This window comes from Scomber scombrus, chromosome 2 (assembly GCF_963691925.1).
Source record: "Scomber scombrus chromosome 2, fScoSco1.1, whole genome shotgun sequence".
Classification (NCBI taxonomy): Eukaryota; Metazoa; Chordata; class Actinopteri; order Scombriformes; family Scombridae; genus Scomber; species Scomber scombrus.
The window spans coordinates 34,492,909-34,507,633 of record NC_084971.1 but is presented as its reverse complement, the minus strand read 5'-3'; the positions used below and the strand labels follow the sequence as shown (position 1 = coordinate 34,507,633).

The window sequence follows — 14,725 nt, the reverse complement described above, 5'->3', positions numbered from 1 at the left end:
AAGGAGTAAGGAGGGATGGAGGAAAAGAGGAATGGAGGAAGGAAGGAAGGAAGGAAGGAAGGAAGGAAGGAAGGAAGGAAGGAGTGAGGGGGGAAAAGAGGAAGGGAGGAAGGAGAGAAGGAAGGACGGAAGGAAGGAAGGGAGGAAGGAAGGAAAGGAGCAAGGAGAGATGAGGAAAAGAGGAAGGAAGGAAGGAAAGAAGGAAGGAAGGAAAGGAGTAAGGAGGGAGGGAGGAAAAGAGGAATGGAGGAAGGAGAGAAGGAAGGGTGGAAGGAAAAAGCATTGTTTTTAAAATATATGTTTATTATACACGTCACTCCTTTTCTATGATGGTGCAGCAGCCTGTTACTGATTAATTATTATAAAACCTTCATGTAAAAACATAATTTAGATGAGCTACTTTATTGAAATATGAATAAATATGTAAACTAAAGCTGCTCCTGTCTAATCAGACTTTAAATATGGAAGATAAAATACTCTGTGAGGGCAACATTTAACTTTATATTACTGTTAAAGTTCATTAAAACGAGGAGAAAACAGCAGGCTGCACGTTTAATATGAGTGTAATGAACTGTTGGACAGTGGCGCCATCTAGTGGTTGAAGCGCGTCAGTACAACCTGAGAGGCCGATTTAAAAAGCTCTTTAAAAGCGGCTGTAATATAAAGTCTATTTATCAGTGTTTAATGTGTTTGATGAACTTACAGATAATTTTTAGAGACTCTGCAGCTTTAACCCTCCTGTTGTCCTCGAGTCAAGGAAGGAAGGGAGGAAGAAGGAAGGAAAGGAGGGAGGGAGGAAGGAAGGAAGGAAGGAGGGAAGAAAGGAAGGAATGAAGGAAAGGAGGGAGAAAGGAAAGAAGGAAGGAAAGAAGGTAGGGAGGACGGAGGAAAGAAGGAAGGAAGGGAGGAAGAAAGAAAGGAGGGAGGAAGGAAGGAAGGAAGGAAGGGAGGGAGGAAGGAGGGAAGGAAGGAAGGAAGGAAGGAAGGAAAGGAGGGAGGAAGGAAGGAAGGGAGGAAGAAAGAAGGAAAGGAGGGAGGAAGGAAGGGAGGAAGAAGGAAGGAGGGAAGAAAGGAAGGAATGAAGGAAAGGAGGTAGGTAGGAAAGAAGGAAGGAAAGAAGGAAAGGAGGATGGAGGAAAGAAGGAAGGAAGGGAGGAAGAAGGAAGGAACGGAGGGAGGAAGGAAGGAAGGGAGGAAGAAAGAAAGGAGGGAGGGAGGGAGGAAGGAAGGACAGAAGGAAGTTAGAAAGGGAGGAAAGAAGGAAGGAAGGACAGAAGGAAGGAATAAAGGGATGAAAGAAGGAACAGTCAAAACAGATGGGGTCAATTTGACCCGGGAGGACGACAGGAAGGTTAAGGAGCTTTATAGTTGAGGTTCAGCTCATTGTTTAACTGTCTGGCTGCAACATTGATTCACTAGCTGAAGACTAGCTGGTTGATATTTAGATATTTCCCTCAGGAGTTGGTAGAGAGTAAAAACAGAGTAAAAGAGAGAATATTGGACTTTACATTCAGCAGGTGGACAGAAACACGATGAACTAATGAATGATAATGTTGATCAGTAACTGCTGGATGTGGAAAAACTTATATTACACATTGAAATATGATGTTTCCGGGAGTTGACTACAGCCTCACAGTATTTTTTGTTATTGTGCGTAAATAAAGTTGCAGCGAAACAAGCTCACCATCTTCTTACTGAGGTTATGATTTTAACTAATAATATGGTGATATGTGTTGTGTTCACTGTCTCTGCTGAAAACAAAATACACAATCCCTCCCATATTAACAAAGATGTAAAAGTTCAGTCCACATAAGACAAAACTATCATTGTTGGGCAAGTGACTAAAAATGAGTAATTAGTTCCAAGTAAATTGAATTATCTACTTTACCAATTACTGCATAGTGTCAGCTGTAACCGTAGCAGGTAAATGTGGGTCCAGGTGTGTGTGGTGGTCGGACATTATCCAGCCTTGCAGATCCGTTTGGCAGCAGCATGGAGGCCAATCTGCAGCTAAACTCCATAGAAATAAAGTATATTTTGTGGATGGCGGGAAAGTACTGATCACTTGCCTCCAATGCCTCAGTTTGCAGACATGTCGTCCATATTTATATACAGTCAATAGTTTTACCACAGGTTGGCTACTGCTACCTTATCCTCTGCAGATGTTCACTGTTTTTAGTAACAAGTAACGAGCTCATTTAAATGTGAGTAATTGTAATTGTGTTTAGTCAGAAGGTACATCCGAAGATGCGTTGGGACACATATTCACTGATGCTCCTGAGGTCATCGGGTGTTTCGGGGTCTTTCAGTATCAGACACCCTCGCTCAGGTGACCCAAACCAAAGTTGACCCTGGCTTGGGTCACAGCAGCATCGGCCCACGTGTCGGACCTCTTGAATCAGTCATCTGGAGGTTCTTTCAGTGGCTTCTGCTGTGTCTTGATGTTTTTTCTTTTAACCAACCCAGTGATGCCAAGCAGGGTGTCGACCATTATGGGCTTGCAGCAAACTCTACAACACTGCTCCACCAGCTCCTGGTATTTGGCCCCCATGCATCCTTCCACAGAACAGTTAAATCAGTTAGTGTTATTTAATTTGATGAAGTAATCAGTTACATTAGTCACAGTTTACAAGAAGTATTTCCATTCTGAATATATTATGTGCAAACCTGCAATTTATTGACCAATCAGAAGATCCGTAACTGAGTGAAAACAGGTGTAAAATCTCATGTGTACATCCGAACTTATACATTGACTGTGGTAAAGATAATTATGTTCATTTTAATCATGTGAGTCACATATCCATGATGAATGTGCAGACTCATTTCTCTGTTTTATGATGAACACAACTGTACGAGTGAGTCCACTTTCTTTATCTCACTGTTATTGTTGCATTTTAAACTTTGTTCCATATTGCAGAAGGATCACACAGAATATACCGTCTGGTTCATGGCATTTATCATCTTCATCACAGCAATGCAAACACATCAGTAGCCATGGCATGAGCGGTTTCGTCCCTTCACTTCACTCTTCTTCATGTGCAAAACAATGCAGTAACAGGAAGTATAGTAAGACAGTAACAAAAAAATTCATGAAAGTCCTATATGTCACAATAAAACAGGATGTATAACTTGAAGAACAAGTGTACACCAAAATAAAACAAAATAAACTGTCAAAATAAACCATATAATATGGGGGCATATAAGGGACAAACAAGGTAAAATAACTTAAAGTTAATATAAATATTATTGCAGATGAGAACATATTACTTAACAATTATAATCTGCTGTTGAATTTCATTTAGGAGAATAAGCGTGTGGTCACAGTGCACAGCGAGCAGGAAAGGGACGGCAGGGCAGCAAGTAACTGCAATAATTGAATTTTATCAGCAAATGAAAACCATAAACGATAAATGTCAACTCACCTGAAGGTGTGACATGAAGTTACATCTTCTCACCAGCAGAGGGCGCTGTCAACCTATCATCCCAAGTATTAAAGTCCCTTTCTGCTAAAAATCAGGTGATTCTTCTTGTTCCCTCAGGTGGATGTTGTTCTCTTCTTTGTGTCATTTGTTTTCATTCATCTGCTAAAGGACAAAGTTTCTCTGAGCTCACCTTAAATCTCAGTTTAAGACGTGAACCTGTGAGCAGGATTTATGACATCACTGCTAGTTTGGAGCCAATCAGGGTCCAGTATTCAACTGATAAGTGTGATGTGGAAACTTGAGTCCAGCAGGAACATTTTAGAAATAAAATGCAGTTTTTAAGAAGCTGACTGAACTTTTTCTGTTTGTGCCTGGATCTTTAAAATCAACTTTCATAACTGACAAATCAATGCATACAAGCATTCAGTCAAAACGCTTTTACTAAAACTCTGCACAAGGATATCACCTAAACCATGACCCTGTTTCCAACCCTGCAGACTGTTTTTCACTCCATTGAACATCACCTGAAGCTCTGCATGTTTTATTTGTGACACATTAAAATCACGGGACAGGAAGTTGAACACCAAACAATCCAAATAAAGTTTTAAATAAGGTCCATGAAACATAGAACACATACACTGTCATGTCTACTATTTCCTCACCAAATAAACATTCAGTGTTGTAGATTACTGTAGTCAGAACAGCTGTGGAGCAGATGTGAAGTTAAAGTTGCAGTAGCTTGATAAGACCACCAGGTGTCACTAAAACACAGTGTTTATATACATATGTGAATACTTTCAACAAATGATCAGCTGGTCCAAACTGATCAGGACATGAATAGTTTACAGGATGGATGGATGGATGGATGGATGGATGGATGGATGGATGGATGGATGGATTGATGGATAGATGGATGGGCTTTATTGATCCCAAACTAAAACATTATTGTGTTACAGCAGCAGGTTATACAAATATGCAATATGAATACAATATAAAGGATATATTAGAATACACTGTAAATATAATAAAGTATGAAATATAAAAAGGACATCATTCTATATACATTAAAAAAGTGTATAAAGTTGTTGAAGTTTTAAAATGTAGTGAGGTAGAGTTGAGGTATTAAGATGTGCAATTTCTTATTATGAAATTCAAAGTTACTGAAGGAGCAGAATAGAGTGAAGTTTAGTTGAGACATAAACTATAAAGCTGAGAGCTTTGTGTTAGACTGAGGTGAGCTGTTGAAGATTAAACGTTTCCTTGTGACAGAGAAACTGGATCAGTCTGTAAATCCAGTCTGTGGTGGAGACGATGGTCAGGATAATCTGTAACGGATCACTCCGATTCACCACAACTTCAGAGGTATCTAGTTACAGTAAAGCACAGTACAACACAGTACATCACAGTACAGCACAGTACAGTACAGTACATCACAGTACATCACAGTACAGTACATCACAGTACATCACAGCACAGTACAGTACATCACAGTACAGTACAACACAGTACAGTACAGTACAACACAGTACAGTACAGTACAACACAGTACAACACAGTACAGTACAGTACATCACAGTACAGTACATCACAGCACAGTACAGTACAGTACATCACAGTACAACACAGTACAACACAGTACAGTACAACACAGTACAGTACAGTACATCACAGTACAGTACAACACAGTACAGCACAGTACATCACAATACAGTACAACACAGTACATCACAGTACATCACAGTACAGTAATAATAATAATAATAATAATAATAATAATAATAATAATAATAATAATAATAATAATATTAATAATAATAAGTGTGATTAATATAGCGCCTTTCACCAACCCACGGACGCTTTACAATGGATAAAACATACAAACAAATAAACAAAACAAGCAACAACAACAAACGTAGCTCCATTTCAACCCACTACAACAGTAAAATCCTGCTTTTGCATTATTATGTCTCAGCAATTGTATTATTATTTTTTTTGTTAAAGAGGTTTTTAAAAAGGTCTTAAAAGTCACTTAATTGTATCTTTAAAAATGTGCAGATACCCTGCAACTACAGAGTAGACTACTTCTTTTACTATTACTATCTAATACTACTATTTTAACCCTCACATACTCATATTTGGGCATTTCACAGTATCCCCTCATAATTAGTCTCTATAATATCAGAACCACCTCATCACTCTTTCTTAAATTGGTGATTAATCCTTAATGAAGCTTTCAGAAAGCAAAGTGAGTTCAATCTTTAGTCTTTATGCTTTTTGTTGAATGGTGGTTTCTACATTTCTGAATACATATGAGTCAAATATGCACAATTTTTGTTTTAGAAAGTTGAAATATTTTTTGTTGTTGTATATTCTAAATCACATAAAGAAAGAAAGAAACGTTTTTAAGGTGTTTTTTTCTTCTCTTAAATGAAAAAAATGGGTAAAATGAGACCCTTAACAGTTTACAAACTTACTTTTATTACTAATTATAGGATACTTAATACAAGTATTAGGTTATTATGGTTCTTACTACTTTTAGCACCAATAGTGTCACAGACTAAATTATTATTATGATTATTATTATTATGATTATTATTATTATTGTATGGAAATAGCACGTGACTCTGCAGTCCTTCGGGCGTGACGTCAACCCTCCTCCTGCTCGCACTGAATCCAACATGGAGTGAGGAGGAGATGGGGCTCGTCCGGGGCCATCCTCACCGAAACCAGCGCACCATTTTCGGTCACCGCATTCCAGCCCGACCCAACGGGGGAGGAGGAGGAGGAGGAGGAGGAGGAGGAGGAGGGAGAGGAGGAGGTGGCGGAGGCGGAGGAGGAGGAGTAGTAGGAAGAAATAGAAGTAGAAGCAGAAGAAGGAGAAGAAGAAGAAGAAGAAGAGGAGGCGTAGGAGGAGGAGGAGGAGGAGGTGGTGGTGGTGGTGGCGGAGGAGGTCGGATGCGCCTCTTCGGATGCGCTTCCAGCAATTGAGAAGAAGTGAAAGGAGAAGAAGAGGAGGAAGAGGAGGAGAGTCGGCAGGGATATATCCGAGAATAAACTACACACACCGGGATTAAATAGAGCAGGCAACATGAAGACACTGCGCTGTGCAGCCGCGGAGGCAGCTCGTTATTACCGGAGGTGAAACGGGAAAAATGAACGAGGACACGCGCCCAGACGAGTGAGTACATCCCATAATAATGTTAACAATAATAAACCTTTATTCTTAGACGGTTGTAATGATGATGGGGATGATTGGCTGCTGGTTGTCGCGCTGCCTCCGGGGTTTGTGCGCCGATCACATGGATAAGGATCGGTGCTGATATGTTGGTGTACTCCGGTGGAACAGAGGGTGATGAAGGGGTGCACGAGCTCTCCTCATCATCCTCCTCTTCTTCATCACCCTCCTTCCTCGTCTTCCTCTGAGAGGCCGTCGGGAGAAGGAGAGGTGCAGTGGAGAGGAAGAGGAAGGCTTGAGGTCGGACAGATGTGATGGAGTCATAACAGAGAGAGATGATGGAGGTGCAGTCTGCATCATGACTGAGCAGACTGACTGAGCAGCTCGTGCCGTGAAATATACACAATTTCTGTATTTTTCCGGCCGCATTTTCGCCTATTTTTCCACGATGTTCCTCCAGCAGAACATAAAGCAGCATATCCAAACCTCTCTGAGTCATGACCCCTGAACATGAGGCCACTGCATGTTGTGACTCATCAGCACAGGTTGAATATGTCTACAGGTTCAACCAGAGGAAGGTTATATATATATATATATATATATGTTATATATGTGTTTAAAAAAAGGTTCTGATACACAAATCTGTTTTCAGTGTTTGGACTTTTTCCTCTAATCTTTGATTTTTGCTGAAATATTGGATCATTTGAACATTTATTGAAATGAAACCATGTGAGAAGTTTAGAAGGAAAAATCACTATTTGGTGGAGCTGTTAACAACTCATAGACCCTGTTTGTACCTGACATTAGCATGTGTGTCTCAGCTGATCCAATCACAAGTGGACAGCTGAGACACATTGTTGTTCACACCTGTCTCTTGTGACCACTACACTACATTATTTCCGCGAGAACGGCCCCTGGAGTCATTACGTCAATCAGACAAGCACCAGATTTGTTTTTAGTGCTGATGGGCTAATAAAAATATTTCAATTACTGATGTACACGTTTGAGCTTTTCCAACTGTTCCACTCTATTCTTTTAACCGCCTACCAAAACAACCGCCACTTCCTGTACTGATGACTTATTTTCCTGTTATGTCCTTGTCGGGGAAGACCTCAGCGTACACGTTAGACTGCAAAAGGTATGTCGTGTCCCAGACCACCTCGGCAAGCGGTTTGAATGATTGGATCACAATGCGTCGTTTACACTTGTATTTATTGCCGTCCACTGTGACTGACACTAACAGTCAACTCATTAACAACTCATAGACATCTGAAATGTGAGCCGACTACACACTGCTTTTTGGTTTCATCTTTAACAATGTGTTGTATTTATAAAGCTTGTTATATTATCCATTGTGTCAAATCTGCATCTGAAAAGTAACTAAAGCTGTCAAATAAATGTAGTGGAGTAGAAAGTACAATATTTCCCTCTGAGATGTAGAAAGTAGCATCACATGGAAATACTACAGTAAAGTACAAGTACCTCAAACTGTACTGCAGTAAAGTAACAGTACCTCAAACTGTACTACAGTAAAGTACAAGTACCTCAAACTGTACTATGGTAAAGTACAAGTACCTCAAACTGTACTACAGTAAAGTAACAGTACCTCAAACTGTACTACAGTAAAGTAACAGTACCTCAAACTGTACTACAGTAAAGTACAAGTACCTCAAACTGTACTACAGTAAAGTACAAGTACCTCAAACGGTACTGCAGTAAAGTACAAGTACCTCAAACTGACTGCAGTAAAGCACAAGTACCTCAAACTGTACTACAGTAAAGCACAAGTACCTCAAACTGTACTACAGTAAAGCACAAGTACCTCAAATGTAAATGTACTTAGTTACTTTCTATCGTTGGTTTTCGAGGCCTGAAGAGGTCAAATTAGAGTGACTGATATCAAAAAGCAGCTAATGGTACGCTATATTTGTCTTAGTGGTATCAATTCTGAGTGTTTTGTGTGGACAGCTGTGGCTCAGAAGGTTGTCCGCCAATCGTAAAGGTCGGTGGTTTGATCCCAGGCTCCTCTACTCCAGTGTTTGTTTGAATGAGTGTGCATAGAAACATTGTTGTGTGCCTTCGATATGAAAGCTTCACAATCTTACGTACAAATAACACAACTTTAGACTCTCAAAAATGCCCAAGTCCAATTTTGCATGTAGGCGATTTGCCAATTTACCTTTTTTTCTTTTTGTGTGTCATTTAACACCATTGGCCATTGGTTAGGGTTAGAAAAAGATCATGGTTTGGGTTAAAACACTCAATACACTATAAATGACCGAAGTTTATTATGTTAAAAATGTGGACAGGTGACTGCACATGTCTGGTTGATAGACTCGAACAATGCTCTCCTGTTTCCAGCTGATTACACAGACATCCACCCAACCCACGTCTTCATAAATCACGTTATAAAATCAAAGAAAGACACATTACGTGACGTCACCTCTCTGGGAAAGGATTGGCTCATGCTCGTATTATTTATACGCCGGTGAGCAGGTTGGTATGCATCGTAGAGCGCTACGGGTGGTCGATGAGTCTAGATTAGTGCCATATAAGCGCCATTTACCATTTATGTCAATGATGATTATTGGTATGTCGTTCTTATTGGCATTAAGGCCTACAGATTGACGTCGGTCACTGCTGCGTACGACTTATCTATGTCTTGTTCCGATTTTTTTACTGTCAGATGCCAAAGTCCACCGTCATAGAGTTGTATCGTAGTAGTCTGTTGCTTTGATTGGTGGCATGTTGCTGCTGTCCAAGCGGCACGTGGTCCATGAAAACAGTGTTTCTCTGTCAGAAGCCTTAATATAATGAGGCTGTATGAACTGCATTTATAGTGAAGAAGGGTTTAATGTTATTTTACTGAAGGTGTTCAATGCTGTGAGCTTGTAAGGCTGCAGCTCATGAATCTCTATTTTCATTATGGATTTATTTGCAGATTTCTTTCTTGATTAATCGATTGATCGCTTGGTTTATGATATGCCAGAAAAACTGTGAAAAATTACAAATAATTAATGTCATAGTCTCCTAAAAGCTAAAGTGATCTTACCAACAGTCCAAAATCCTAAAATACTGATTATCACATAAGAAGAAGAAGAAAAGTAGCAAATCCTCATTTCTGACTGCTGTCAACTGGGGAAAGTTTGACATTTTCACTTCACAAAACGACTAAAACGAAGATCAAAATAGTTGCAGATTTATTTCTCTGTCGATCCACTAATGAAAAGTTCAGGTATCTTTAGAAGTACAGGAAGACTTGTTGCTTTTCCAAACCAAATAACCAATTTTCGAGACACAACTTGCCCCTCAGATGACCTAATCCTCATAAACTTGCATCAGTTTTTACTGTTTTACTGCTTGCTGGCATCCACAGTACAACACCTGTGCAGTAAATATACAGTTTCATCACCTTGAGAGGTTCATGAACCCACTTTTAGGTCCAAAAGTTATGACGAACCTACCAGTTAGAGAGCAGAATCAATGTTTTTTAGACTTTATATGTTGCAGAGGATCATGTAGTGACAGTAGATGATCTAACCTCATACAGAAACTCCACTTAAAGACAAACTTGGAGCTTTTAACAGCACCACAGGTCTATTTTTTAAAGCTTTCTATCTGCATTTTCAAGTGTTACGATGCTGCGACTCGGTTCCTTGGTTGTGAAAGTGTAATAAAAGCTGCAGACTTTGAATAAACCGCTCTGAACATGTCGGACTGTGAACACACCCTCACTTCATGGAGCCAAAACCTTTAGAAAAATCAGATTCTTTGTGTCTTTGAGCAGGGTGCAGGTGACCTGAAGAAGCAAGGCTACCTTTTCTTTTAGACTTCCTCACACTGTGCACACCCCTGCAGGTAAACACATGACTCATATGGCCTCGTACAGCCAGATAATAGACTCAACCTGTGAAATGTTTACCCAAACTGCACCAGGGCGCACAGAGAGGCAGGTAGCGTGATCGTGAGGACGAGGGTTGGGTTACTATGAGGGTGACTTGTCTAAATCTTATTTAGTCTCCCTCAGTTTTATTTCCTCACCATCATTTCTTTTAAACATCGTGTCGTCCTCCCGACCCCGTCTGTTTTGACTGTTCCTTCTTTCCTCCCTTCCTTCCTTCCTTCCTTCCTTCCTTCTGTCCTTCCTCCCTCCCTCCTTCTCTCTTTCTTTCCTTCCTCTCTCTTTCTTCCTTTCCGTCTTCCATCCCCCTTTCTTCCTTCCTTCCTCCCTCCCTCCTTCTTTCCTTCCGTCCTTCCTCCCTCCGTCCTTCTCTCTTTCTTTCCTCCCCCACCTTCCTCCCTTCCTATTTTCCTTTCTCCCTCCCTCATACCTTCCTTCCTTCCTTCTTTCCTCCGTCATTCCTTCCTTCCTCCTTTCCTTTCCTCCCTTCCCTTCTTTCCTTCCTTCCTTCTTCCTCCCTTCCTTCCTTCTTTCCTTCCTTCTTTCCTTCCTCACGCCTTTCCTTCCTTCCTCCCTCCTTTCTTTCCTTCTTCATACGTTTATTTTCACATTTTAACCCTTTAAATTTAAACTAAACCACATGGACACAATAAAACCATCATTGACCCGTATAAAGACTGTTTGGTGACCTACCAACGGCCTGGAGAAGCCTGTTCCTGCCTTTAAAGTGAAGTTAGCTCGTTAGTTAGTTTAATTAACTTCTGTTAACTTTGACGTGTAAACTTGTAAGTGTTGCACTAATGCATCACAAAACTCACGGCCTGTATCGCGGTTTTGAGTTATGGATTGGATCCTTTTTTTTACTGAACACTTATTCTGTAAAACACTTAAAGAAAGGAACTTTTTCTACATGGTCTTGAATGAAAACAACATTAAGTATTTATCGTCTATTGTAACAGTCACTTCATTACCACAGTGCATCCATTTATTGACATATTTCATTTATTTATAATAAGGGTGAAAAGGGTCATTTTTTCCCTGATGGATAATCTTTTAGTTTTATGTCATCAGTCTGTTTTTTTCTGTCAAAAATGAAATATTACACATGACATGTAAACCATGGGTTACAGTGGTTGGATAAAATATTTTTGATTAATTACTTGTATTATTATATACAGTTAACAAAAAAGTCGTAAAAATGTGCATCTAGTTTTATTTTTTCTTTGATCTTAATGTCATGGTAATAATATTTCACTCATTTATAGAAAGTGTCTAAAGAAAATCATTAAATTAGATCTGAAATTAAGATTGAGAACAGAATAAATGAAGGTAATGTTATCTAGTTTCAAACAAAAAATGTATTTAATAGTAACAGAAGAAGAACAGTGTCAGGTTTATGTGAATGACCTGAGTATTTTGATGTGAGCGGACCTTTAACATGAAACCAGTAAACTGTCCTCTCAGCAGTGAGGAAATGAAACTCTCTGCTGTGTGTGTGTGTGTGTGTGTGTGTGTGTGTGTGTGTGTGTGTGTGTGTGGGGGGGGGGGGGGGGTTGTTGGGGGGGGTTCTATCGATTGGGCAAACCGATGCTTCCGAACCAGCCAATAGAGAGCTGTCGATAACGCCGGGGGGAGGGGGGGGGGGGGGGGTTGGAAATGACATTGAGAAAAGGTCAGGACAACATGGATTTTATGGTTGTTGGGTAGTAGTAGTAGTACTACTACTAGTAATAGTACTACTACTAGTAATAGTACTATTACTAGTAATAGTACTATTACTAGTAATAGTACTACTAGCAGCAGCAGCATCAAAGTTAGCACGTAGTTTAAGTTTTGTAGGTCACAGTCCTGATATTTAGGTTTAACACTCAACTACACATTAAAGTTCCCTCCAGTCAAAAATATAAGTTTCTTCTTCTTGTTCCTTTAGCTGGATGCTGTTCTCTTGTCTGTGGTTACACCATTTGACATTTTCAGGAGCATTCAGTCTAAATACTAAATGTACATTTTAACAAACCTGATGCTGCTTTTAAACTAGTTTTAAGACACTTTTGATTCCCCGTGTTTTATTAAGAATTTACTGTTTTTAAGCAAGTTGAATTATTTGGTACAAAGTTTTTATGGTTACACCACTTAGACATTTTTTCCATAATCCTCTAATATATTCTCTCTAAATGGATTAAAAGCAGAAATTTGATGCTGGGTCCACAAAAAAAGAATGTGTGCAAGTTATTCATACGTTTATTTTCACATTTTAACCCTTTAAATTTAAACTAAACCACATGGACACAATAAAACGTTGTTTGTGGTTACACCATTTGACATTTTCAGGAGCATTCAGTCTTACTTTTGGTAAAAAAAATGGTGCTAATGTCATTTCAAATGTCATAAAACCAACAAAAATACTAAATGTACATTTTAACAAACCGGATGCTGCTTTTAAAACTAGTTTAACATATTTTTCATCTTATCTGACACTGAGCCGTATAATAACTGAGCAGGTTGTCGGACTCGACCGTCCACCTGGAACTGCAGGGATAAAGTTGAGTTTGGTGTTGTGGTCACAGTAGTGGGGATGATGGGGGACGGGCGGGGGGGGTTGGCCAGCATCCGACTGGCAACGTGACACTAACTAATGGAAGATGGATTTCCTTTAGGGTCGACTCAGTGGTGCCGAACGCCTGCTGATCGACTTCGCCGCTCATGTGACCAAAAAACTCACACAAAACAATTCAAATACAAAAAAACCCACAAGGTTAGAGAAGCCGTCACCACCATCACCACCACCGCTGCTGCTGCTGTTGCTGTTGTTACTGTTGTTGTTGTTGTTGTTGTTTGAGTCGAGGGTCTCGATGATGGGCGAGCGAGGGTTAGCGAGGGAGGGAAGTCATTGAGAAGTTTGGCAGAGAGTGAGCCAAACACCATCTGCTGCTGCTGCTGATCCAGACCTCCACAAACCCTTTCTACACTGATGATGATGATGATGATGATGTCATGAACCTGGATGTGTGTGTGTGTGTGTGTGTGTGTGTGTGTGTGTGTGTGTGTGTGTGTGTGTGTGTGATAGACAACACGTGTGTTCCTGTGGGAGCATTATGTGTAGATATGTACTTGTATGTGTGTGTGTGTGTGTGTCTTTCATGATGATGAGGCAAACAGACCACCAGAGGCTATTATCTGCATCTCTGGTCTGTCTGCAGCTGTGTGTGTGTGTGTGTGTGTGTGTGTGTGTGTGTGTGTGTGTGTGTGTGTGTGTGTGTGTGCGTGTGCGATGCTGTTAGTTTAAGTGCGTCCACACTCTGTTGTTGAAGTGCTTTAAGCAGCTGTTTTATTACTGTGTGTCCTCTGAGAGCGGCGGATGTCCAACTGGTGGCCTGTGGACCAAACTCGGCCTCTATGTGTGTTGAAATGCGTTTACGGATCAATGAGGTGGGGGGGGGGGGGGGGGTGGGTGTTTGTGTCCATGTGGTTTAGTTTAAATTTAAAGGGTTAAAATGTGAAAATAAACGTATGAATAACTTGCACACATTCTTTTTTTGTGGACCCAGCATCAAATTTCTGCTTTTAATCTTCGTGTCGTCGTCCCGGGTCAAATTGACCCCGTCTGTTTTGACTGTTCCTTTTTTCCTCCCTTCCTTCCTTCCTTCTGTCCTTCCTCCCTCCCTCCTTCTTTCCTTCCCTCCTTCCTTCCTTTCCTCCTTCCTCCCTTCCTCCTTCCTTCTTTCCTTCCTCCCTTCCTTCTTTCCTCTGTCCTTCCTTCCTTCCTCCCTCCTTCCTTTTTGCCTCCCTCCATCTTACCTTCCTTCCTTCCTCCCTCTTTCCTTTTTTCCTCCCTCCGTCATACCTTCCTTCCTTCCTTCTTTCCTTCCTTCCGTCAGTCCTTCCACCCTTCCTTTCTTTCCTTCCTTCCCTCCTTCCATCCTTCCTTCTTCCTCCCTTCCATCCTTCCTTCCTCCCTCCCTTCCGTCCTTCTTCCTCCCTTCCTTCCTTGACTCGAGGACAACAGGAGGGTTAAAAACAGTAAATTGTCAATAAAACACCATATCAACTAGTTTGGCATGATCTTACATTATAACTTTTATATTAAAATAAAGGTAATGGAATACAATTGTTCTAAATATTACATTTAATCTGCGGGAAGCTAAAGTTGGAACAGTTTTCCTCCCAGCTGCTGAACAAAGAAAAACATTTATTCTCCGTCACTTTAAATAGTGTGTGTGGGTGGTA

The 14,725-nt window shown here is 40.4% G+C and overlaps 1 protein-coding gene across 1 annotated transcript in view; it reads left to right on the top strand.

Annotated features, from left to right (window-relative positions):
* Positions 1-6,459: 6,459 nt before the first annotated feature.
* LOC133999949 (sprouty-related, EVH1 domain-containing protein 2-like) overlaps positions 6,460-14,725 on the top strand; it is a 32,219-nt gene continuing 23,953 nt past the window's right edge. The window contains exon 1 of the mRNA XM_062439301.1: positions 6,460-6,600. Within this exon, the coding sequence (XP_062295285.1) occupies positions 6,575-6,600 (26 nt within the window). The 5' untranslated portion in view covers positions 6,460-6,574. The remainder of the gene's footprint in view (positions 6,601-14,725) is intronic.